Source organism: Patiria miniata, unplaced genomic scaffold (genome assembly GCF_015706575.1).
Source record: "Patiria miniata isolate m_02_andy unplaced genomic scaffold, ASM1570657v1 HiC_scaffold_11, whole genome shotgun sequence".
Lineage (NCBI taxonomy): Eukaryota > Metazoa > Echinodermata > Asteroidea > Valvatida > Asterinidae > Patiria > Patiria miniata.
This window is the reverse complement of record NW_024037049.1, coordinates 4,260,328-4,286,463: the sequence shown is the minus strand read 5'-3', so window position 1 is coordinate 4,286,463 and position 26,136 is coordinate 4,260,328. Positions and strand designations below refer to the sequence as shown.

Here is a 26,136-nt window from a genome sequence, read left to right as displayed (position 1 = left end):
CATGCACGCACGAATGTCGTCTACTTTCTGGAGATCAACTTTTATGTGATTCGTAAGGATTTTTGCAATGCAGCCTCGTCCCTGGACATTCCTTTGATGACTTATGACTGGGATTAAGTTCTTTGTACAATGTAGTACACGTATACATGTATGTATGTACCGGTACATCAATGTGTATGTAATAAAAGTGGTTATAGAGTTATAATTATTGAAATAAGGAAAATCAGCTGATTCATGATTGATTGAAATTGAAATGTTTTCTTTCTACAGACTTTAAACCTGCAACACATACACGTACAATGTAGGGTTTACCACTGCCACCTGTGATATGAATGAGGCTGTTTTCTTTTCAATTTCAAAATTGGAAATTACAGGATCAATGAGTGTATATGAAAGTGAACTTGGATATGAAAGTGAACTTGGATATGAAAGTGAACTTGGATATAAAAAAGTGACCTCGGATATTGGAACCGATCTCAGCATTTAACAAATACGGCCAGATGTCGTAGGTGTGTTATGACTGCGGTTAGCCAATTCGGTAGAACTGGCAAACTAGCGAACTCACAAGTGTTTGGAGAATATGAGTGATTTCATTATTCAAATCAGACTAGCGGGCGGCAGAATCAAAGATGAATGACCGACCCAACAGAAAGGACAGATGTTCCTGGAATGTCTTCTGGCTCGGTGAAGTCGGACTTGATTGCGCCACGAACGGTTGAGCTCGCCAAAGAAATAAATATTGGCAAACCCGAGAGATTCCGGGAAGATGAAAGCGAAGGAACTGGAAGGATGCACTCTGTGAGTGAAAGAGTGACCCCTGAAGGGTACTGCACAAAACTAGACTATTTAAGCGTTGGGGTCAGCATGTACTTATCTGTCATGTGAGTTACAATACCTGCCAAGTTTGCTATCAAAAGTTTGTCGCTTGAAAACTTCACCATCTACTTTCTACACATCTACTTTCTACACATCTACTTTCTTAACCCAGTGATTACTTCTGAATGATGCATTGTAGCACACAAGATCATTTGCTCTTTGTGCATTTATTAGTTGAGGCAACAAAATTACTCCAAATCTTAACATGCTTAAGCACATGTAGGTTCAACTAACTTGTTGAAGTTTTAGCTCAGTGGCTACTCTACATTTTTCAGAAAACAGAAAAAACACATGTAATGCACATTTTTGGGTCTCGTAAAAGGATACCATTGCTAACGCGCTAAAAAGTTTGCCTGTGGGCACACCTGTTCAACTGACTTCAATTATTGTTATCTTTCGATCGATACCATTTCTGTCAGAATAATTTTACATGGTATTTGGGACCAGCCCCAACTTCACTTTGAACAAGGTTTATCTCATTACATAAGTGCAAATGTATGGTAGGTACATTTCTGTACGTGTTCATCTTTTCAAACCGCGGATGAAAAATACCAGAGAACAAAAGAGAACAATATCATCCACGATTCTTAGCATACATCCGCGATGGGAGTCGTCCTAAAATGTTAGAGTACAAACAAAAGAGGGACAATAGGACGTCCACGATCGACGGTGAACACACGTTTGGCAGGGTAATCAGGTTCAGTGTAAAATTTACCAGTGTTTCTATGTATGTCTTTCATCTACATGTAGTTCCATTTAAGAAAGTTACTCAGCAGATGACAGAAAACCTACATGTACCTACTGACCCTTCCTTTTTTGGCAATGTTACCGGTATTAAACACAACAGTTTTTTTGCCTGTGTTTTCATTGTACATGTATGACAGTGCATTTTATGCCAATGTTCACCGTCTCCCAACCCATCAATATCTTTGCCACGTGAGGTAATCTGTTGGTAATGTCCCAGTACAGTTTTCCCAGGACTATGTATACAATTTTGCGTGGCATGTAATCTTTTCTTTGTTTTACAGGAAGATAAGTATATTTCACATCCCACTTTATATGCTATTTTTACATGCAGAGAATGTAATGTACAATAAAGTGCTTTTCTCATTCTGTGATTTAATAGAACATCTTTAAAACAATCATGAGCCCTTCTGCAGACTGTAAAGGAAATGATTTCTTTCATTTACCTTCCTCACTTTTTAGTACTTTTTTTATATCCTGTTGTTAAATACTTGAATCTGCTAAGCCGATGCCAACTGACTTGAAAAACCTCGAGAAGTTGAAAACTGCCAACACTAGGAAACAGGATGTTGAGGGTTAAATTTCCCTGCTACCTGTAAAACATATTTTACCTGGAAGGGGTAATCCCCATTTATGCAAAAACTCATCAAAAAAAATCCAATGTGAAACCGATGTAAAACTGGATAAATAACATATTCAGCACACATGATAACATGTAACAGACAGCGGATGTTGTTATCTGACCTACGGCTCTTTCCTCAAGATGAATTGTGAAACCTTTCAATCCAAACCCTTCCTCAAAGATGGTGTTTCCTTTCATTGCAGGTGATGGTGCGTGAAATTGCAAACTCCCCTCAGCCCGCGGGGCCAGTTGTCTTTGTGTTACGAGTGATAGTACTCCATCCCCACATCGGCTGGGTGATAGATGGCTCATTTTTCAGAGTGCCACGTCCCCTCCAACCCAATGGTCCAGATCTAGGATGCAAAGGGAAGGGGGAATGGGACTCGCCAGGGCATTTTCCAGGTAGGTTGGACTATTTTTCTTGCTTGTTTTGGATCAGTGAAGGGGACAACCTGTGTGGACAGCCTGCCACATGCCTGGAGAGTTCTTGATTAACCTTATATTAATGTCGTTCTACCACAAGCATTATTGATGAGCAACATTAACCATGTTAAACAACACTTCAATTTACACAGTAAGGACTGTCTAGTACAATGTACATGTACTTGAGTTTGATACGAATACTGTTAAGATGACATGAATGGCTCTATTGCCAGATAGGCATGAAATCGATTAATCTAAAAAAAAAAAACACACAAAAAAACAAGAGCACTACAAATCACTTTCCACTTCAATTCCCCCCCCCCCCTTTTCTGACAGCTGAGCACACTTGTACAAGTGCATGTGCAAACATCTTGCTTACATGACCACGGTGCATGTTGATTTTGACGCAAAGGTGCCGACATGTGAATGACACGTCTGTACGCATTTGACTGGCACCTGTTACAAGTTCCGCTAAATTACATCAACCGATTTTATGGCAATACTTTTCCCCCGGACATCTAGCAGAAAAGTTGTGACTTATATAGCCAGGATATTTGTCTGTGTTTGGAATTACGGATGTGGGTCTTTCCATGCAGTTGGGGAACGTTTTTTGACATTTGGACATATTTGTAGATGAAGTATATTGCTCAGAGTAACCAAAGTGTTATCTTACCAAGTTTCTGAGCATTGGGGTACCGGTACTATGCGTGTTCAGCATGATATTTTCAAGTAAAACAGGTTAAAGATATAACATAGACACCAACAGCATGTTTACCATGTTTGGTTAGTATTTAAAAGTTGTATGCAAACCCTTCCCCCAAATGAATAGCTGAGAACATAACCGACCATTCCCAACTTGTATTTTAGGAATTTAAATTAAAGTCTTAGTGCATGAGCAGTGATCTGGGGGCATGGGCAGCTATACCAGGGGGGTGGCTGGGGGGAAGGGGGACCCGCAATAACTTTAGGGCGGGGGTTTTCAATGACGTCCCAGCCAATAATTTATCCCAGTGTGTGTATAGAATTTAGCCCAATTTACCTTAAGTTGCACTTTTCCCCCAAAAATGGCGTTATAGGTGTAAGATTCTGCTTGTACACCACCCTTTTCACTGCAATTGCACATAAAAGGTGTAAATGTGCGTATGTATACTTGTATGGGTGCATACATACATCTTGGAACAGCGCCCCTGTAGTCCAATGGCGTAGACCCCCCCCCCCCCGACCTTTTGAATTTCCAAGCTTCTGTCCTCCCAATATTGACAAGAAATTGTCTATGTTTCAAGGCAAGACTAGCTACGAACATGGGGCATCCATGAAGGCTGTATTGTAGGATCCATTAATAACCGTTCAAGATAGCTGTTTAAGATTATGCACATTTTACGCGTACATCGTGAGTAAATGCCTAAATGTGCACATGTAAGCATGCGAAACGTCTAGCTAATATCCCTCCACACTAAAACAACTCGAAAGACAGAATCTGGATATGCAGTACACATAACCACTTTCTTCGTTTATCTGCAGGTCACTGTACTTAGCATCTGTCATCTCTGGCGAATATGTATCTGGGAAATGGTGCGAGTGACAAGAGGGCATTAACTTCAATATTAACGACATCAGAGGCAGAAAGACATTTGCACATCAAGAACCTTCCGCCAAACTTGTTTACTGGCATGGAGAGGGAGGCATTGATAGATATGCAAGTACATGTACACGTAGATCTTGTCCTACATAAAACAATGTGGGCATTTACAAAACTGAAAAAGGGACATGTTTTTGGAGTCTTTCATCAGTACAAGTACAACACTTATGCATGGGCACATACCTGTTCTTTTTTTTTCTTGTCTTGTCCCCTATTTCAAACAGGATTTCGGGATATGTCAAAATTACTAACCTGGATGATTACTCAACAGCAATCTTGAGTATATATTTTCATAAAATAAGATAAACATGTTTTGATATTGAAATAACTACTCCACTGGTGAATTTTCAAAGGTCCCAAGACAAATCTTTTACAACAAAATTGTAAACTTTTTTTTCACATGTTATAAAGCAACAAATACAAAAGTGGACTCCCAAAAGTGCAATGCCATAATCTTCTACTCAAAGAGTGCTTTGAATCATCCTTGTCAATGAGGTGTACATATTCCTCTATATATGCTTGCTCGTGTGGGTGAGATGTTCTTTACACAATTTCAAGGGTGACCGATTCTAAAGAGCCTCCCTTCGATCGGTGTCTCCGTTGTTTTCCCTTTTTCGCCTGATGTTCCATACTCATTAAGGGTGGCAGAGGCAATTATGATATACCGGCTAAGCTGCTGGGGTCAATGCAGGGCCAGCAGGTGTAAGATTTTTTGAAGGCAAAAGTACCGAGTCAACATTTGGGTGGAGAAGATGCGCACACAGGAGGAGAAAAGAAAAGGTGATGGTGGAGGGGAATGAGGGGAGGGGTAAGGGATGTGGCGGAAGTGTCAGGGAAGGAGGTAAGTAAATGATGGACATGGCATCAAGGAAGGGGTGAGGGGATGAAAATGTGGTGGTCTGGGAAGGGATTTAGAAGATTGAGGAAGGATGAAGGAAGGGTCAATGAAGGTAAGGGGGTTAACAGGGAAGGTTAAGTGGATGAGGGGGGTGGGGTGTCAGAAAGGGGGAAAGGATGAGGAGATGTCAGGGCAGAGATAAGGTGCTGGTGGAGGGGATGTCAAGGAAGAGGAGAGGAGATGAGGAGGGGATGAGGAGGGGGTAGCAGGGAAGGGGAAAGGACGAAGTAGGAAGAGGCAAAAGAGAGGCTGTTTACAGTTGGAGAGGCCAGTTGGGGCTAGTCTTTGCCAAACTTCTCAGATGACAACACTCCACCTACATTTGTAAGCAAACACTTTTTCTAAATTAATCAGAAACACCCTTCACAATGCTAAACAAGCAGCTAAGGTACATGTACAAAATATCATAATATCAATGTACATGTGTAAATCATTTGTTCCTGAAAAACTCATGCTCTAAGTACATTTTTTTTCTGGGCCATCGATGTCCATATCCAGAACCTACACAGAACCCTTTCCCAAAACCACCACTTCTACCAACCACTACTCTCCACATTTTCTCCTTCTTAACACTACAAAATGTAGGCGACAGAGTGCTTTGACAGAGTGCACACATCGAAGGTTTGAATAAACCAGACGGATACATTATACCTTGTGGCTGTGTATCTTTATCTTCCGCAGACATATCTGGGCCAATGTTCTGAGATTAAGGAAAGAACGCAGCGGGGGCAGAAACTGCCACAGGACCAAAAGTTCTTATCATGGGTAGGAATGTACACTGGTCATATACATACACGGTCAATTAGATAAATCATATTGATCACCTGCAGCTATGTATACGTTTGTCTGCGGATATATTTGTGTTTGTAATGAAAGTGGCCCTTCACGAGGGTAGAAGTATGTAGCTTATCACTAGGGTTTTGACACTGAAGAAAACAGAAAAACACGGAAACTAAAGACAAAGAAAAGGGGTATTATAACAGACACTTTTTGACATCCGGAACTTTTTTTTTACGGATCCTTATGACTATGGCTGATAAGTGTAAGCATACAAGAGGTCATGTTCAAAAGTCAGTTTTGCCATCACACCTCTGTGTAAACGCATTGCTGCTAAGGAAACCAAGTCACAATGTTATGTCACGAAAACGCTCGAAGTTCACTTTACGCTGTGAAAAGTTCACTCTTAAATAGCTTCCAATTGCAATCCGACGTGTCGGGTACATCATAAATTAAGAATGAGATATTGATATAAACATTAAACTGGCTGAAACTTTGAGCGAGAAATGGAAATTTGTAGGTACTGATCCCATGTCAAGTTGCTTCCACACATAGTTCACATGTCATTTTCTTGTATCATGATGAGAAGAACGCAAAAAGTGATGACGTCACATGAAAAATCGATAGGAATGTGATACGGGTGAAAATTTCAACCCTGAAGAAACTCTCTGTCTCACTGAGGTGAGTGACTATCTCACAAAATGCAAACATTATTTTGTATATATGCGTCAGGAAGATGTACCAGTAATTCAATATTGGGTTTTGCTCTGCACATATTTTCATAAGCACTGTATACTCAATACTGTATGAGGGTTTGCAAGGAAAACTCAAGAGCTTTCTCAGGTGAAATTCGAACCTTTAACCTCCTACTTGATGGTGCAGATGTCTTACTACTCAACGGTTCAGCTACCTGGGTCAGCTGGCTGATAAAGCAAGGGGAAGTGCAAATAGTGCAATGGAATTTTTCGTTGGGATATGTGTATTGCTTAATATCTTGGAATTTGTAAGAGATGTGCACTTTTTAACATTCTTCTTCAAAAAGTAATGTCAATCACAAAGTTAAAAGGAAGCAACAAGAGATAAACTTAACCATAACCTCTTTGGGAGGGTTGCATAATTTGTATTATTAAAAAGTTCTTTATGTTGTGAACATTTCATTTGTGACTCCTTTTTAAAATTTTTAAATTTTTAATCTGTATAATAATTGAGCATTAAGCCCCTTGAATGTGTTGTAAATTTATGAAAGTGCATGTTAACTGATTCCCAAAAATAACTCAATTCTGACCAGCTACATATAATTAGTAGTGATGCCACATTAATTGAAAACTTTAGAGATACACACAAACATGTGCTCTGCATAATTACTGATCAGTTTAATAAGCCAGTTCAACTACAGGGAGGGGAAGAATTGTCAGGGCGAATAGCCAACAATGAAATCTCAAAAGCCAGGAGAGCCTTAGCCTTGGTCAAGGCGCGGTAAACGATATCCTTGCTAGCGCTGTGCATGTGCGGTGCATTAAAAATACAGCGCGAACAGCGACCTCACGCGGCCACTATTTTTATAAAAATCAGTTGACCCAATCTAGCGCCTTGGTTCAATCGTCGGCAAAAGCTTATGTTTTTCTTTATTTTGTGCTGGATTTCTAGTGCACGACCTCGTATGCGAATACAGATAAGTGTAGGCGGGGCTAATATGTGGAGAGTCCAATCACACCTTGGTAAATCCGGACGTCATCAAATTATTTGCAGCTATTCCCCTTTTGCGGACGTGACAGGAACCACAGTTTTTGTGCATTGGTGCCGTGTGCAGAGACACACAACGTGTGCGTGTACGTGTATGGATTATGTACGGTGCCACGTTTCACTATGCAAGTTTCCACGCAACGATCGACCAATAAGAAAACGACATTTACGTTCAGCTAAGGCTATTAACATAATGAGCACCACCCCCAAAACCTCACATGGACGATTGAACCAAGGCGCTAGATTGGGTCCAACTGATTTGCATAAAAATAGTGGCCGCGTGAGGTCGCTGTTCGCGCTGTATTTTTAATGCACTGCACATGCACAGCGCTAGCAAGGATATCGTTTACCGCGCTACGGCCGGGATGAATAACAACTAGCGCCTTGACCAAGGCTAGGAGAGCCTTTGCCCTATCCTCAGTAAAATACGGAAGCGCGGGGGCTCCGGTGTCCAGACTACGCAAATAGTTGTGATATCTTACCTCGACGGCCGTGTGGCAGGATCGCATGACGCCGGTGCCCGTGGCATGCATCTGTGCCAAGTTGTAGAAGCCCAGGATGTGGCCGGATTGCGAGGCCAGGTTAAAGTACTTGACGGCCATCTTGTAGTCTCGCCGGACACCAAGACCACCTTGGGTTGAAAGAAAAACAACAAAAGAAATAACATATGCAATGCCCATCACATGCCCCACTTACTTTTCATCAACAATATTATGAACAAGCGCGGTCATTTTTTAAGCCAGTCAGTACGTGCTGGCATTCAACACGACAAGACAAGCCTAGTAAAGTTGGTCCAAGATCAATTTGGACTAAAAGGTCTACGGTACCTAGTCATCTGAGTCAAATCTTTGGGCCTAGGTAAGACTAAACTACTTTGGATTATATTTGCTGAAAATTTCAATTTTTCGTAACAGGCAAAATTTCCCAGCCAACTTCTGATATACAGCCAAACGCCACAAATACTGATTTGCAAGTCATTTCAACAGTATTTGTACGATATTTCTTGCCGAAACCTCCTATGTTTCAATACTCCGGGGTGTGCACTGGAGCGTTAATTGTACAACAATAGGCCATGCACAATGGCCAATTCAAGATCAACACACGGTCCGCCTCCACAGACTTCACGGACTAATGTGTGTGTGTACAAAAGGCACGAGGTATTAGCGTGTTTAGACGTCACATGGAGACGAGTCGAGGCAATCTTGACGTCTCAACCCGTCAGCCGTGCCTGTGTATAAAAACAACCAGTGCGTGTCATCACGTCCTCCGACGCGATCTGGTTAAGCAAGTCTTATTCACAAGTGCAGTCAGTTAGTCAGTGATTCAGTGAAATACAATGCAGGTAAACAGGACTCCTTTGGGATGAGAAAAATGTAAATTTTCCAACACTACATGTAGCAATATATCTCAACAACAGCAAGACAATATATATGTGACCGGCTCCACAAAAAAAGGAAATTATATCGCAAAAAAGTGAAATTGAGTTATATACATGGTTGGAAAGCCCACAATGTAAGCTTTCATTTGGTATATAATAGAACTCCTTAGCCCCTCTCGTTCTGGAGAAATGACATATTTGCATATTATTTACTTCCTTGGAGTTCAAATTACACAACCGAGAAAACAGGCTTTAAAATACCTGGCTTTGTTGTAAAACAACAGAACGATGCACACAAAATGGTTGTTTTTTCAACTTTATTCATCAAAATCAACATTTCTGTGAGTGAAACCTGAAACTTTAGGTATAAAACATGTCATTCATGACAAAAAATGACAATCACATTTTGACGAAATTGTCACCCTCTTACTGTTGAGCGGGCCATTACACAATATGCTCAGCGCGACTTTATACCCCTTTTTGCTGGTCAAATATGTCATTTCCCATTCATAATTGTACAGTATATCAGTGCATATCAACATGCCAACTGGTCTTACACATTCACAATTTTCTTCTTCAATTTATAAGAAAAAATATATCAAACTTGAAAACCTTACATTTCACTGCTTAATTGCACCTACATGAACCGGTACCAGTTAATAAACTGAGTCCATACACTGCTCACAATTTCAATTCCATTTTTTTCCTTCATGATAAACACATTAGCTGGTTCTTTCTACTGCCCCAGCCTTGGGGTGCACTTTGCTACGTGACAACCATCCATCAGTGTAGCTCAGTGTCTTTAGGGGAATGGTACACATTTAGGGTAGCAGTACACAGAGTACATGTACATGGTGTTACATGTTTTATTGTTCTGCCCTGAGGTTTTTTTTTCTACATTGTAATCTCATGGACTCCCTCAATGTCCAGGATAACACCAAAAAAGTGTCAAATTTACAGGTTACATGTAAAGAGGATCACGCATGTGTCTGTTTCTTACTTCAGCTGGTCAGGTGTTGAACTAGTGTGAGCACTCAATAGCTTTCGGATAGCAACTGAATTGTTCTTCTCTATTTAAACGTAGAGTATATCATTTGCAGCCAGGCCTGTATTATCCAATAGGCACAGTAGGCTCTGTGCCTAGGGCCTACAAAAACTTCGGGGGCTTAAGAAAAAATTGAGGGCCTATGAAACATACCACTGTGTGCCAACAGGCTTTAAGAGCTACCAGTTTGGACTGGCTTGCTTAGTACAGCTTAGCATCAACATGAAATTGGTGCTGGTGCCTAGTGCGGAATAGGGCCTACGGAACACTAGTGCCTAGGGCCTACGGAACACTAGTGCCTAGGGCCTACGGAACACTGGTGCCTAGGGCCTACGGAACACTTACTCTGGCCCTGTTTGCAGCTATCAAAAAACTGACAAATTATTGTTGAAAAGCTTACTTGGTTTTAAGATAGTAATGGCATTAAACTCCCTGTGAATTATTCTTTCTGGCATGCTGTCATTTTGAAGAAAACAATAAAAGAAGGTCATTTCCAAAGATGCGTCTAAAAGGTAATTTGTTTTTAATTCGGCAAAGCCGTGAATGGGTGTGGTTGCTATAATTCGTCGATTCAGTGCAAGACATCGCGTACCTGCAATCGGCTGAATGAGAACGTGTCCCAGACGCTGATTTCAGGCGCAATTCAAAACATGTCTCAGCGACTTTTAAATTGAAAACGAGATCCTAGAATATTGCTTTTGCGGAATATACAGCATTCACTGAGCTAAACCTTCTACCAATCTCTTTAGATTTTGAGCACTTTTGTTACTTCAAACGCAAAAAAAAAATGCACAAATGACAAATGATAAAATCTACCTTTAAAGTTGCTTTTCCTTAGCTATTTTCTAGTTTCACCCCGAAAAATTGATTTTTTTTTTGAATTGCTATTTTTCTAGCGATACCGAAGTTATTCACTTTTGAGTGTGTGATATATAGACCCCCCCCCCTAAAAAAGCAGCCCACGTTTAGTTATGGAATATTTACCGTACACATTTTGAACTTTTTGTAGCCAGACAATAATTCAGGCATAAAGCATTGTGGGCACAAAAGCTAACCAAAATAAAAGTGTGTTATCAGAGGGTTGAAAATGTCCAAAATAGGGGGGAAAAAAGTAGCTTTTCCCCTTTAAATAAAACAAACAAACTGAAGATTCGTTCACAAAGGCTTCATTCAAGAAGACTAGAGGCATAAAGGTACAAAGGATTATTTGCTTTTGTTGCATAGTATTTTTTTGAAGCAACAAAATTGCTCACAATTTTTAGCAGGGTGCAAGACAATAAATCTTTTGAACTCTCAGTGTATTGTACAATGAAATGTACATTTTACATTCTGAGAAAACAGAGAAGATCTATGCACAACTTTTTTGGTCTTGTATGTGGATTCCTTACACCCGATACAAAAGCTGCCATTTCATATTTTGAAATGCAACCTCTCATTCAGTTGGTTATTGTACATGCATGTGACGTCGACGTCCTTGTGGTTGGGTTATTTTCGCAGTGTTTAACAAATATTAAATGAACAAAACAATTTGCCCGCGGGTACACTTTTTTAAACCAAATTCCAATTATGGTTTTCTTCAGAACAATATCATTTCAGGTGGCAAAATTTCACAGGGTATTTCGTACCAGCCCTATCTTCGCCTTGAGCAAGGTTTTTTTTCTAGTTAAATTGGTAGGTTTGTTTCTGGGTAATTACCTACATGCTTGTATATTAGCATACCCTTTCATGTCAACACAGACGCATTTTCTTATACTCCACTGATCCTGCTGGATCGGAGACCAGGTGGCCTCTACAACAAAATGCGCTGTCAGCAACCTCAAGAAATGACAACACAAAGAATCCAAATGCCACACATTGCACATAATGCATGTCCCAATAACGTTGAAATGCATCGATGAAAGATGCAGATTAAGTATGTACTGTATGATCACGACTACACTGGACTTTCTCTCCTTTGCAAAATGTCAGCAGCTGATCTTGTCAGCTTCAACACCTTTCCACAAGGCGAAAACAGAGTAAACTTCCAGGAACCTGAAATGTATAGGCTGCAGTATTGACGTGTAACATCTTTAAACTTCTAATTTCCGAGTCCACAACATGTCTGGATTTTTAAAAACAATGTATAAAATGTCCAAAATATGAGACGCAACATGTTTTCTCTAACGTAAATTGACTCACTACTTGGAAGGGATCCACAATAAAGTGCGCCACAAAGGTTTTTACCTTTCAGATGCGACATTTCAACATCACTCTTTGACCACCCTTCTTCAACTGTTCAGCTGTCATTCATACACACACAAAGAATGCATTCTAACTGTACACACACAAACACATGTGATGCATTCTGACTACCATGACTATTATTAAGACGAATTCCACTTCAAAGGTAAATCACCCCCAAACAAAATAAAAAAAAAAAAAGGAAGAAAAAGAAAGAAAACAAAAGAATAAAAAAACCAAAAAAAAATAGATGTTTGTACACAAAGACATGGCTGTTTGTTATTGTATTTTTATGTCATCTTATAGATTGATAGGACAGAGATGTGCAGTAGAAAGTTGCATAGTGATCAGTGCCAATAGTTCGGTAGCTATAGGCTTATAACAATGCACATTTAAAATGATGTGACATGTCATGTGATGATGTAATCGTGACGTCACTTTACAACTCATCAGTAGCACATCCCGGTTTAGTACATGTACATATCAAGTTACAACCCAATTGGACCTATAGTGCTGCAGGTATAGGCCTTCTATTCATTTTTAATATGACGTCACATGTCATATGATGACGTCATCGTGACGTCCCTTCAATTTTCATCTATAGCACATCCCGGTCTAGGTACATACCAACTTTCAACCCAATCGGACCTGTAGTTCTGTAGATATACCGGTAGGCCTTCAAAATAAATATGCACTTTTAATATGACGTCACATGTCATGTGATGACATACCAACTTTCAACCCCGAGTCGTACTCAGGTAATATGGACACACTCCGGGCTCTTTCATCCAATAGTGTTACCAAAATGCACGTGCCTTGTCTTTCAGAATGTGTGCGGCATGTGCGCTAACATGGCTCTGCGTTAAAAATGGCTTCTAATTTTGTTTGCTGAATTAGCGTATATGGCTAGTGACTTTCCCATGATACAGTAACAGTTAAACAAGGATTAGCACCACCCAAAGGCAGCTTTTCTGTGTCATCCGTTGCTTGTTTTAATACCAAATTCCCTTCAAGGTAAGATTTGTTAAGTACATGTACTGTTGCATGTGATTTCCCCAGGAGGATGACAAAACAGACCCCCCTGGTGATGTGGCACAATTGAACATCACATCCAGCCCACTGGTGGGCTGAGATGTGGCTGAATGGCCGTTTCCGCTCCTAGCACAGTAGCACAGGTGGTTCCGTGAAACACGTAACAATTCCCAGTCTTCTCCCCGCCTCCCCCTGAGAGCCAATTCTATGCCGTTTGGCCAGGAACCGACATGCCACCTACTGATTGATGGGAGGGATGCAGCACCTGGCTGGCTCGTCGCAGACAAAAACCAGCCACCTGCCACCTGGGCCCTGCTAATCTCTCATCTTTTCGCCACGCGTCCTGTTCCTCAATCTTACCAGATATTTAGCACCCGGGGTACTGCTGTTAGCTTTGATGAAAGGACTCTTGAGGTAAACTGTTTGCAGTGCTTCCCCACACACAGAAAAATAAAGCCAAACATCAATTATGCAGAGCTTAATTGTCATTACTCGTGTTGATGGAGTGAAGGAGTTCACAGCTTGCAGGCATTTTAATTCCACCGACAGACAGAATGGCAGCCCCAAATATCAATCAAGTGTGTCAGATACTTCATTTGCTTTTGCTGCAATTTTCAGAAATAAATGGATTCGGAGGATTAGAATGTTGAGCAGATATTGTTAAACTGACTTGTTTCACGTTTTGGGGTTCCCTAACCCCACTTAAGATGAAACAGAGTAATTTGTAGACTTTGGGGAATTGTAAGGTCAGAGAATTAGTCTGGCAGGCTTGTACCTCTTCACAGGTGTGTAATCAATTGCAAAGAAAAATTAGGAGCAGTTTTTGAACATAAGCAAGTTTTCTCCAATGCTGGTTGGCCGACCAGTGTTGGAAAAATACAATTTTTCTTGAAAATGTCAGCACACCAGGAGCCACGATTTTACAGGGTGCTTTAGACTGTCATTCCATATTTCGTGATAATTTGATCATTATGTTTTTTGATGTTTGAAAAATGTTGTATCTGCCCTTTATAAAGAACGATTGACTGCATATTCGGCAGCCAAGTGTATGTAATGATAAACAAGTTTCGGGGTGCCTAAATCACTTTCGTTTCAAAACCCTCCAAAATTTGGGAAATTTACAAAATTATAGAGCTAACATTTGAGCTGCAAATCTTACTTAACCTGCAGTGCATCATGGGTAAAAGTCAACACCCATTTGTAGACGCTGCCCAACGGTATTCATTTTACACTACACTGTAAGGTGACTTATGATTTGTTACATGTTTGGGGATATGGATGCTTCAAGTTTACGTTGAATACAATGAATGTACATATTTGAGGCTTCTGAATGCAATGTGTGTTACTGCAAAAAGACGAGGTCGTGGAATTCGGGCGATTCACAATGTAGTGCGCCACCAAGAGTTTGCCACGGAGAGTTCATTTTTCCCAGTGCATTGTGGGAGATGGTCTACAAATTCGCAGCGCGGGACATTTGAAATTGTTAGTTTTTCCGGTTAGTAGTTTCATAAGCGTATGATTCGAGGATCTGTTTGCCCTTTTCTTTTCTTATTATCAATATGGTGTTTTTTTGTAAGGCGGCAGGACGCTATGCTCCAATTCATAACATATTAGATCAAGTTGTCTACTGACACTCATTCAAATGAGCCATGTTTTGTCGACCGTAAACTTGAAAAATGGACTCTCCATGGCAAACTCTTGGTGGTGCACTGCATTGTGAATCGCCCAAATTGGTTGACTGTGGAACAGTATAACATTTGCACAAAGTCAACTGTTAAGTTGAAAACTGGCTTCAAGATGAACACTAATTGGAAAAAGATGTTGCATGTTATTTAGTTACCTTCTGCTCAACTTGTACAATACATGTATTTCCATCTCTTTTTAATGCATGCAAAAATTGCATACTGCAGAATCAGTTGCCCTCATAGACAGGTGTATATATTTGTGTGATGTGTTTATCCCAAATCGGAAATTGTCATGCCTTTTTATGTTTACATATACATGTACCTGTATGTCCATGGTTGACATACATGTACAAACTGCATATTAAAGATAAAGGTAATTATACTATGTCAAATTTGCATGTGTATGTACCTGGTGGCATGCGTACGTTTAGTCAAACCTCTCCAATCTCGTATCATTTGTTCGCTTTATAACAATATATGTATCAACCTGGATTACCGGGTCAGACATGTGAGCTCTCAACCCCAAGGCACTTTTGACTCCCACATCCAGGCATGACGTGAGCTACATGTCGACACTGCCAAAAGCCTGCACGAGCTATTAGTTACAAATTGCCAACCCTCCTCATGTGTCCACTTGCGACACTTGCCATATCACCTTGAGAAAAACAAGCTAACCTCCCTTACACCCCCTAAAAAAGGACAAAAATACAAGCCATCAGCCAGAGAACTGACGAAACAGAGCAAAAAACACACAAGCCATCAGTCAGAAAAGCAAGTGCCAAGATTTACCAGCCTTTTTCAATTCCACACCCCACAGCGTAACATTCAATTAGAAAATGATTTTTTCTAATAATGTTCCCTACCGGCTATTTTTTCGTGTCTGCCCTTGGCCCAGACTTGTTCATATTCCACTTCTCTCTACACCATGCAGGCAGGTGATTTTCACAAACATCTCTGCTCTCAAGCAACACTTGCCCTACTTCTTCCTTTTTTCCTTCCTCCCCCCCCCCCCCCCCGAAATAAGGTACAATGCATGAAGGCAATTATGTGTATAACAGAACCCAACAATGCTCCTCTTCATCAATATAGGTTTTTCAATACTTTTTTTTAAATCAAAAGATACGTTTTTAATGGCTTTTATGTTCCAAAATAGCTCTGGCATTTATATATATTTTATTAAGGATGCATAATCGTATAACTTTCAGCATGATGTAACAGAAATACAGTGAAGTGATCATCACATGCAAACACTTGCAAACAAATCTTACCCAGGTATATTGGCAATGTGGCTATGTTGGCATTATGAAAACTAAACTGTGGGTCAAATTTGATTTGTTGTTGTTGAATTTTTTCTAAAATGTACAGCAGAATAAAAATATAGGTTTTTAAAGGTGTATAGGTTAATTTGAAACTGTAATAGGCCCCAAGTTGAATTATAGGTTTTTATATGAGGTTTTATAGGTTTTAAAGGCTTTGTTGTGAGGCCTGGTATTAGTTTCACTACAACTCTGATAAAGAAGGAAAACACTCACTGCTTTTTTTTTTTTAAATGCATTCAAGTAAGGAGAATAATAATAATAATAGCAAACATTTATACCGCGCTTAATACTACGTTTCTAAGCACTATTTGATGCTGTTGTCCTTGTAGACTATTAGGTGAAACAAGGGCAACCGCACCAAATACAAAGAACAGAATTACAGGTAGAAAACACTAACTGACATGGAGTGTACAAACATAAAGTTGCCAAAATACAAAGGAAACTAATAGAAAACAACATAGAATACTAAGGATGGGAGAGAATTCTTTTTTTTCCTATAGTTTTCTTTCCCAATGCCAGTTAGGAATAGTTATCGTGTGCTTGGATACTGTCATTTCACAGGTCTAGGACAGCAACATGTCTGGACAATAAGGTGACATCACACTACATTCATTACGCGCGTGTGGAACCTGCCGGCGCGCTAGCTTTGCGCAATGAGAACTGCAACATCAAATGCTCAGTTTCATGTCCGGCAGGACATCAAAACCTTCAGTTATCAAAGGTTACATCGCAGTGGTTTAATTTATTTCTCACACAGTAAGTTACAACCATTCATCTTTTTAGAGTTATTGCCGTTTTTAACCCCCTCAGGGACCATAGCACCCTCGGCACCCCTCAGGTGTTAGAAACAACATATCCCACATCACAGTAGTCAACAATTGTTCAGTGACTCCCCAACTACTCGGGACAATTTGCCATATATACAGTAATTAAGAAATTCTCTCTTTATTAAGTAGCACTACTATGCTAAGTAAGCATTTTTGGTCATGTTGAACCCATGCAGTTTGTCAGTGGAGTTTTATTCCAGTTTTTATGGGTTACGGAACACTTCTGTTTGATGGAATGTCCATTTAAATGAACGATTCGTAAATTACAAATGTACAAGTAAGCAGGTACATGTACATCGATCTTCCAATAAACTTCCCCCATGAATGTCCCAAACACGTAGTCCCATAAACTAGTCCCAACACCATGACTAGTCAATTTGCACATCAATCTTCCCTAGTTGCACAGGTCGCACAATACTGTGAGCAAGCTTGAACTGACGGGCAGATGAACAACTGCGTTGCAGTAACAGACCGATCCAATAATAAGCCCTGCCCACTGGGCACGTGGTCGACACCATGAGCACCTCTCTAATGCCACACTGCAGGTTCCCACTGCGCATGTTAAATGCATGTGACCACATGTCAGACATTAATCTAGGCTGCGATTGGTCAAAACATCTTGGGGCTGGGCTTAACGTATCAGTCTATTCTTCACTTTGTGACTCAATGACACTTTCTACAAGCTTTCCAAGACCTTTTAAAACCCTAACGACCAAAAGCATAACTTAAATTTGCAAGCACAAAGAAAAGAATGAAGGTAAAGCACACACACACATAATCTGACACAAATATTCACTGCAGCTGTCATACTGAATCCACAATACACAGGACGTGATAAAAGCCATGCAAACTGTCATTTCAGCAGAGAGGGTGTCATTTCAAAATGGATAAAGCACACAAACAAAAGGAAAACAAAAATGCATATGGAATGTGAATTGGCAGTTAATGTTACAGGAGGAATGCACTATCAAAGCTAGTGCGCAGCCGAGTGCTACTTTCTGTCATGAAATTTCACGCACACCTAACGTTTGAGACAGTCTAAATAAACAGTCCACAAGACACGCACATCTTTCTGAAATTGGAGTCTTGTGATAATATTGTACTTTTGTTTTGAGTTCAACATGAACTGAGGCCCGTGTAAAAAGCCAAAGCATCAAGTGTTTTAGTTTAACAGTTCTGTTTTTGGCCACTAAAATATTTTTCAAGTGCAGTTCTCAAAAAACAAATGGTGTTTTAGAGTTGTACTTTTCTTGTAAACAATGTGTAAAGTTTGTGAGGAGTAAAACAAGCCTTATTCTACTTAAAGGCGTTTGAGCTGCACAGTTTCTATTGGTTCGACACTTGGCATGACCAGATATTATTTCATGAAGATCATTTTGTTTGAAATTTTCGTTGAGATGAATTCAACAGTTTTGCCTTACTCAGGAAATGCTCTGGGCAAACAGCACTTGTACTGAATGCAGAAAAAAGTGCAATCAATGTTAAGGTAAAAGATAAACAACACCCCTCTGTCAAGTAATAATGGCGAGGGAAAAAAAACCAGCTGTAGGTCTTCTGAAGACTGAATAATGCAAGCCGCTGCGGAGGGGTGATCTGTCATTTTGGGGCATTTTATTTGCAGAACTCTACACGCTGAGGCAAGGAGGAAATTATTTGATGAAAGAAGGGAAATGTAAAAAAGTTGGGCCAACTTCTCTTACTGTAATACATAGTGCCGAGTTGCAGCTGTCCGTCCACCCAGCCCTGGTCGGCTGCGGCTTGGAAGTACTGGAAGGCCTTGGTGTAGTCCTGAATGGGAAGACAGTTCAAGGGGAATCGATAAGTAGGTTACAGCATTACGCAGTTTCAGGAAATTGGCTTAGCTTAGCTCTCATTAATAATAGAGAGGTAAAGTTACACTATCTGCTAGACGCATATGACACCACGTACTGGTAACTTCGGTTCCCGTTCTTGTACACAGAAAAAGAATTAAGTAGGAATTTCATAGAATGCTTGTTTGTGAAGCTTTTTTAAATCGCTGAAATTTTTTTTATTGAGATAAACTTCCAAAGTCTAATGATTATGACAGTAGTTTGCGTGACCTTGGAAACAATGTCTTTACCAATCTTTCATGTTCCAAGCATGAGAAATTAAACAGGATTTTACCGCCCTTCCTTCTACTTACGAGGAGTGCCAAAATCACTCATTTGGCATTGATCAAGGCAAATTTCAAATCTATAGGCACAAATATCTGTTTACAAGGTTAAGTGTTTGTGAAGACTTTGATTCTATCAAAAATTATAAATGTAAAAAGACTGACTTTAATTTTTGTATATGGGCAGTTCCACGATGTCTGATGTACATTTTGGACAATTGAACAGTGTGCATAAACAATTCATAATCATGAAGTGGATTTTAATTCTGATAAAATGTATGAGATACTGGTGCTGACTACAATGATTAAAAAAAAGAAAGAATTCATCGAACTTTTTTGCTGTAGCAGAAATCAACTCGAAACACCTTAGTATTTATTGTGTGCACTTTTAAATTAATTTTTCAGTTAAAAGTAACAGCTCAATACAGTTTAACTGTTCAACAATGTTAAAAAAAATATGTTTCAATAATGATAAGCTTCAAACATGTCAAAATGATAAACTTGTTTCATTTGTGGTCTTGTTTTAGCATTGAGGTTTATAATTCCGTGGAAATGCCAACATGCTTAAAAGTCCTGCTGGTGCCTTCGTTAGACGGAGCATTTCAAAATAGAACAATATCAATTACAAATTAAAGCTTATTGTAGACTGTAACAAATGAGAATTTTGTGCAAATGTTTGATTGTGCTTGAACTGGTCAAAAGGCAAGACATGGCCAAAGAAAAAAAAGGGGGGGGGGAAATCATAGTTCACCAAGAGTGCAACATCAGAAGCGGCATCACTAAAGCCTTGGGCGTAAACGCACTCAGGAAACGCCAACAGGTGATGAAGAGAAATCTAATTTCCAGAGTCACTTAGGTGTTAAAACAGGCGGGGGCTTGCTGACAGACCAAACCCCCTCCAGGTATAAACAAGTGCATGATGCTGCCAAACCTGGGGGGGGGGGGGGGGGGGGAGGAGGGGGACTTTACTAATGCATTCATACAGCCTTCTTCCCCCCCCACTGATTTTTGTTTTTTTCTTAATATCCAGTTTCTACATGTATGTGTGATGTCATAATAAAGCCACCAGTACAGTGCAAACACAGCGAGTATACATTGCTATATACACAACCCAAGATTCCAAGGTATTTATAATTTAGCGCCTATGCAGCCCTGTGGTTGCGAAGGTAAAACGTCGGCCATTGATAAGCAAAGTTAATCCGATTACGTACGATTACGACGTTATAACAGAGCAGTGAAATTCATGCACCCCAAAAAACATGGCCTTTTGAACGTTGTGTTTCTCAGAAATTATGCTCAGTATGATTGAAATGTTAAATTATAACGGAAGAAGAAATTCTAAAATTCATGTCAGTGAAAAAATCGCCGTCATCGATGCCAAAACGTCAATACTGGTTACTGGTAAATTTGACCCTAAAGTCAGGAAGAAATCATTCAAAAACGTCCCCAAATCTATAGTGTATTTAATTTCTAGGAATATCTCCAAGTTATTATTCCACGAGTAGTTGTGCACTTATATCATCTAAGTAAATTCCATATTTCAGCTTAATCTGTTGTTGCAAACGCTAATGTTACATCTTGAACTATCTCCAAGGAAAATTCGACGAGGATTTTTTCCGACAAAACCCACGTGCATGGTTTTCAGCAAAGATCCTACAGCGCCGTAGGCACTACGATTGACCGATTTTTGCCCAGCAACACAATGACAAAGGGCATATTAGCATATTCATAAGCGTCACTTGGCATGACTTGGCGTGGGTCTCGGTTACTGATGTGTATTATACTGACTGGATAGCGCTTCGACCATATGCGTGTGCGCAAGACCATGACGCCCTCGCACACACGCAGTGGCCATTTTGAAGCTCCCTCAATAGCCCCACATGGCACGAATCCATATACAGAAAGCACAGAAACAGTTTAGGAAGCGATTTTGGATCATCAAACAAGTTTGTAGTTATTCATTTTGCCCACAGTGTTATTTTACTCATGTTAATATGTGTTTAAGTGACTTCACCCTCACGGCCCGAAGTGCTATCCAGTCAGTATATTAGAGATCAGTGGTCTAGGTATTGACCAATGGAGGCCGGCAAAAGGGGTGATATTTATCAATTAATAACTCGTGAAGGAGGCTTTTCTCCAGATTTTTACTGCACACCCATAATGGATAGGAACCTTATTAATATTAGTGAGGCTTGAAAAGATTGACAGATATTGCAAACGCCATGTGTTACAACTTTCAAAAATGCACGTAGCGAGGCCTATTTTTCTAATTTCAACAAAAAGTAATGAACATATCACAATTTTATCACATACTGGGGAAATAAACCCAAGGGAAATAAACCCTGAAAGTTACATAAAGATACAGTTTTCCATACGGGAGAAATTCATTTTCAAAGATTTCACCCGCCAACATGAACATGCCTGTGTGCATTTCATTCAAAATAAAGTGTTACGTAACCTTTAGCAATCATCCTTCGTTACCACACGGCTGTATGCTAGTGGCTGAATTCACTTCCCATAGATGCACGTGCATAGATACATGTTGGCATAATATTGTGAAAGAAATTCATTGCAGTTTGCTTTGCACAAGTGAAACGTAAGAAAATGTTTTGAGAATACATCTATGCTTTTTTTCTTTTTCATTTCCGGACAACTACAAAAGGTAGGAACGTGTTCTTCAGTGTTGAAGTTGCGTCATTTTGCTGTGTTCACCAGGTACCGGTATACTCCAATAGAGGGGTATGTAGAAGGAATTTTGCACGGAATATAAGCGAGTGTGGACGGAGTACTTGGGCTTTTCTATCATGGGTAATGTTGTGAACATTGAGACAAAGTTCATTTGTGCACACATGTATCAGCTTTGTGCCCATCACTCAAAATCCTACTCACTTAACCCAAACCTTCCCAACTCCATCAAAATCCCCTCTTTGGAAGATCCGCCAATCAGATGATGGGGATTTATTCAGGTGTTGTATAAACAACAATAGGCTGTGCACAACAGCCAATTCAAGATCAACACATGGTCCGCCTCCACAGACTTCGTGTGTGTGTACAAAAGGCACGAGGGATTAGCATGTTTATAAGACGTCACCCTGAGGCGACTCAAAGTAATCTTGACATCTTAACCCATCAGCTGGCCGTGCCTGTATATAAAAACATCCTCCGACACGAACTGGTTAAAGAGCTCATTAACAGACAGCCTTGGTGTTCAGGCTTGATTCCTACTGTATGCTACTTGAGATAGAGACTTGACAACAACACTGAACTGTATGAATACCTGGTTAGTTCCGTGGCCGTACATGTACATCAGGCCCAGACCGCTCTGGCCAACAGGGTTGTTCTGGTCCGCTGCTTTCTTGAAATACTGGAAGGCAGTCTTGTTGTTCTGTTTGACGACCCGGCTTCCCTCAGAGTACATCTGAGCACACACAAAATATAAGCGATCCACTGGGATTTCACACACAGACGTTCAAAAACATTGACAAAGTCGTTGAAACCCTGCATGGGTTCTGATTTTATTTCCATCTAAAAAAAACCCCAACCTTAGGGGATTTTCAATGTGTACTATACTAATCTGGATGTTATTCTGCATCCCGATTAGTCAATAACATACATGTATCTCTCCACTGTATAAGCACTATAACACAAACAGTGCATGTAGATGCGGCATGAGACACATATATGTGCAAGACACACTTGGGTGCATTAGTTTGTGTGCTTATGGTGTGAGGTGCACACCAGTTATCTTAGTCTAAATGTGCACAAACCAGCCTGTCCAGTAGCGCAGTTGCCTGCTGAGCACCTGGTGTATAGTTAAGGGGGGTAATATGTCAAAGTGACTGCCTAGTTAAGCCATCATCATCTCAAATTATAAGCTCTTAATATGAACATGCAGACAGAGTTTCAACCCAATCAGGCTTGAAGCTTACTAGTTACTAGTGGAGTGTGATGGCCTAGCGGTTAAGAACACCGGACTCACGTTCTGGTGTTTCAGAGGCAACAGTGACGTGGGTTCGAGCCCGCCGGCGGACACTTGTGCTCTTAAGCAAGGCACTTAACCATTATTGCTTCGTCCTTTGGATGGGACGTTAAGCCGTAGGTCCCGTGTGTTGTATAAATGCACGTAAAAGAACCCAGTGACACTTATCGCTAAGAGAAGGGGTTTAACCCGGTGTTTCTGGCCTCCTGTATAAACTCCCACGTGGAGTATTTAGGAGAAGAACCAACCAAGAACCAAGAACCAAGTTAGAAGACTCTGAAAAATGTGGGTTTAAGCTGAATCACATGACACATGAAGAAGTCATCATGATGTCACTTGTGATGCACACCTTTACTTTTATATGTGATCCTTGTGCCAAGTCTGAGGTCCATCTGATTGAAGTTAATATCAAATTTTGTAAGTACAAAAAATGTATATATTGCATACAAATAACAGTTCTCTGTACCCACCAAGTTTCATGACAACTAGATCTTGCCCCATAGACCCTTCGCTTTGACCCTTCACATTATTCTTGGTAACGTGTACGGGTCAGCCATCTTTGATTACAGACAGTGTAAATGCGTAAGCCAGTAAGTGTACGATGGCTACACATGCTGAGCAATCATCAGGCTGCTACCACACGAATTCAAGACAGAAACAAACGCATTTGCTCAAAAACCCATGTACATTTTGCCCCAAAACTCCGTCTGGTATTTATTGTCATACTCAAAACTGTTGTGATGAACAAAAAATGGGCCGAATGGGTCCCGATTTTGCCTCAAAACAGTGGACATCCGATTTGACATGCATGATTGCATGCAATGGCACGTACAATCAAGAACGTGTGCAAATGTGTGTTTGTAATCCAAGATGGCCGAAAAACAAATTGATGACGTCATCAAAGATCATCCAATATGTGTTTTGACCAATTGCTTTTTTGACAACGTCATGATGAATTCAAACAATAAGGCTTTTGGCAAGTTTGCGAAAAAGCCAGTTATTTGGAACTGAGAGCCAAACGTCAACTCCTACATTCGTTCTGATAACCAAGTCGGCTAATATTACGCCAATTCATAAACAGTCACAAAGTTTCTGCACAAGTACAGTAAAATGGACCAGAAGCCTGCCAGGTAAGTTGAAGATCTGATAGTCTATGTTATAAGGGTTTTTACCTTCCCAAGGAAAGCTTGTGCAGTAGGGTCCCCAGCCTCTGCAGCTTGTGTGAAGTACTCAAACGCCCTCTGTAAGGAGAAAATGAAGAATGAAACTTTGGGGAATTTTTCCAGGATTGCAAAAGTTATTGACTTTTGAATGAGACATCAAACACCCCCCAAAAAAACCTGGCCCAAGTTGAGTTACGGAACAATTACTTTAATAATCACGAAGTATTTGCGGCCCGACATTAATTCAGTTCCCTCAGGGTAGACTGTTTCCTGCCCCTTATCAGAACCATCAATGTAGGGCCAGGAGCCGATTTCACGAAACTCCTCTTATCTTGCTACTTACTCATTTTGGGACTTAAGACGAGTCCCCGCTCTAAGATTGATCTTTAATAGCTAAGACGTGTTCTAAGATCGATTTCACTACCAGGGCATGCAGTCCTTCAAATGTAGAGTAAATAAGCGCATTAAGTAAAGAATCAGTTGAGGGTAAATGTGACTGCAGTGTGATGCTAATAGACATGTCTCTCTTCACTTTCTAGTGAGTGAGGCATAGTCCAATAATATTGTTCCTCTTCTTATTTTTTATTGTGGGATGGTTTGTTGAAACAAGCACTTAGCTATCCCTATGGGATATTCTGCTTGTTTTCATCGGGGTGCTCCTTAATGTGAGCAGGTCATAAAAAAAGAAGGTCTTAACAAGACGCATCAAAACTACCAATTCGATGGCAGTTTCATGTTTGTTTTTACCGCTTGACGAAGTAGTCGTTGAAAAGAAACGTGCAAAACCAATTTCCCGCGCACGCATGTATAGAACACGAACCAGAAAAACTACTCTTCTCAATAAATTTCATTTGCAAGGTATTTCTACACAAGCTTGCGATAGAGTCATTCTTGCTCCCCGTTTCGTTCAGATTATTATCAAAATTAACGCACACATTAATGAGTTAAGACAACCCTCAGATCGATCTGAAGTTAAGACGAGTCCAGCTGCATTGCTAAGGAAGTTTAGGACGTGTTGAACGCGCCTGAAGTTTGGTGAAATCTATCTTAGGACGATTCCCGAGTTAAGACGATTAACCCTTCCTAAGACGCGTCTTAGAGTTTCGTGAAATCGGCCCCAGGAACTAGTCTACTCACAAGGCGGATCCGTATGTGCGCAAAAGCAAACCAAAATATGAGCCCTTTCTTCTTTCAAAGGCTTGAAGAAAATAAATTGAAGAGCACTGACAGAACCTCAATAAGAAATGCTGAACAAGGATGAGACTCTCTAGGTCAGACCACAACAAACACATTCAACATGTGATTCAACATGACTACAACTAATCCCAAAATTCTGGCCTCAATTGTTATGAGTTTCTTAAACCCGGTACACTTGGACTTTTCTTCCAAAGTTTCTGATGGAGTGTTGCCAAACTCCTTAGTTGACAAGCTTCAAATTCAATTAGCTGAATACTGGTACTATTATCTTAACAAAATTGTTATGGAAATCATGTTAACAAGTCCTTTTATGAAATTTAGTCAAGAAGTTCAAAAATGTGTTGAACATTCGGCTCAAAACTGGGCAGTATGTTTTCTTGTAAGAATTTCCGTGAGGTTAATAGAAATTTGATTAATCCTAATTATCTCAATCTG

General features: G+C 40.2%; 1 protein-coding gene across 1 annotated transcript in view; it reads right to left on the bottom strand.

The window, feature by feature from the left end:
* Positions 1 to 26,136, bottom strand: part of LOC119742542 (protein sel-1 homolog 1-like) — an 81,596-nt gene that overhangs the window by 34,741 nt on the left and 20,719 nt on the right. The window contains exons 10-13 of the mRNA XM_038218559.1: positions 24,514 to 24,582; positions 22,640 to 22,780; positions 18,929 to 19,016; positions 8,205 to 8,353 (exon numbers count right to left, since the gene is read on the bottom strand). Of these exons, the coding sequence (XP_038074487.1) occupies positions 8,205 to 8,353; positions 18,929 to 19,016; positions 22,640 to 22,780; positions 24,514 to 24,582 (447 nt within the window). The remainder of the gene's footprint in view (positions 1 to 8,204; positions 8,354 to 18,928; positions 19,017 to 22,639; positions 22,781 to 24,513; positions 24,583 to 26,136) is intronic.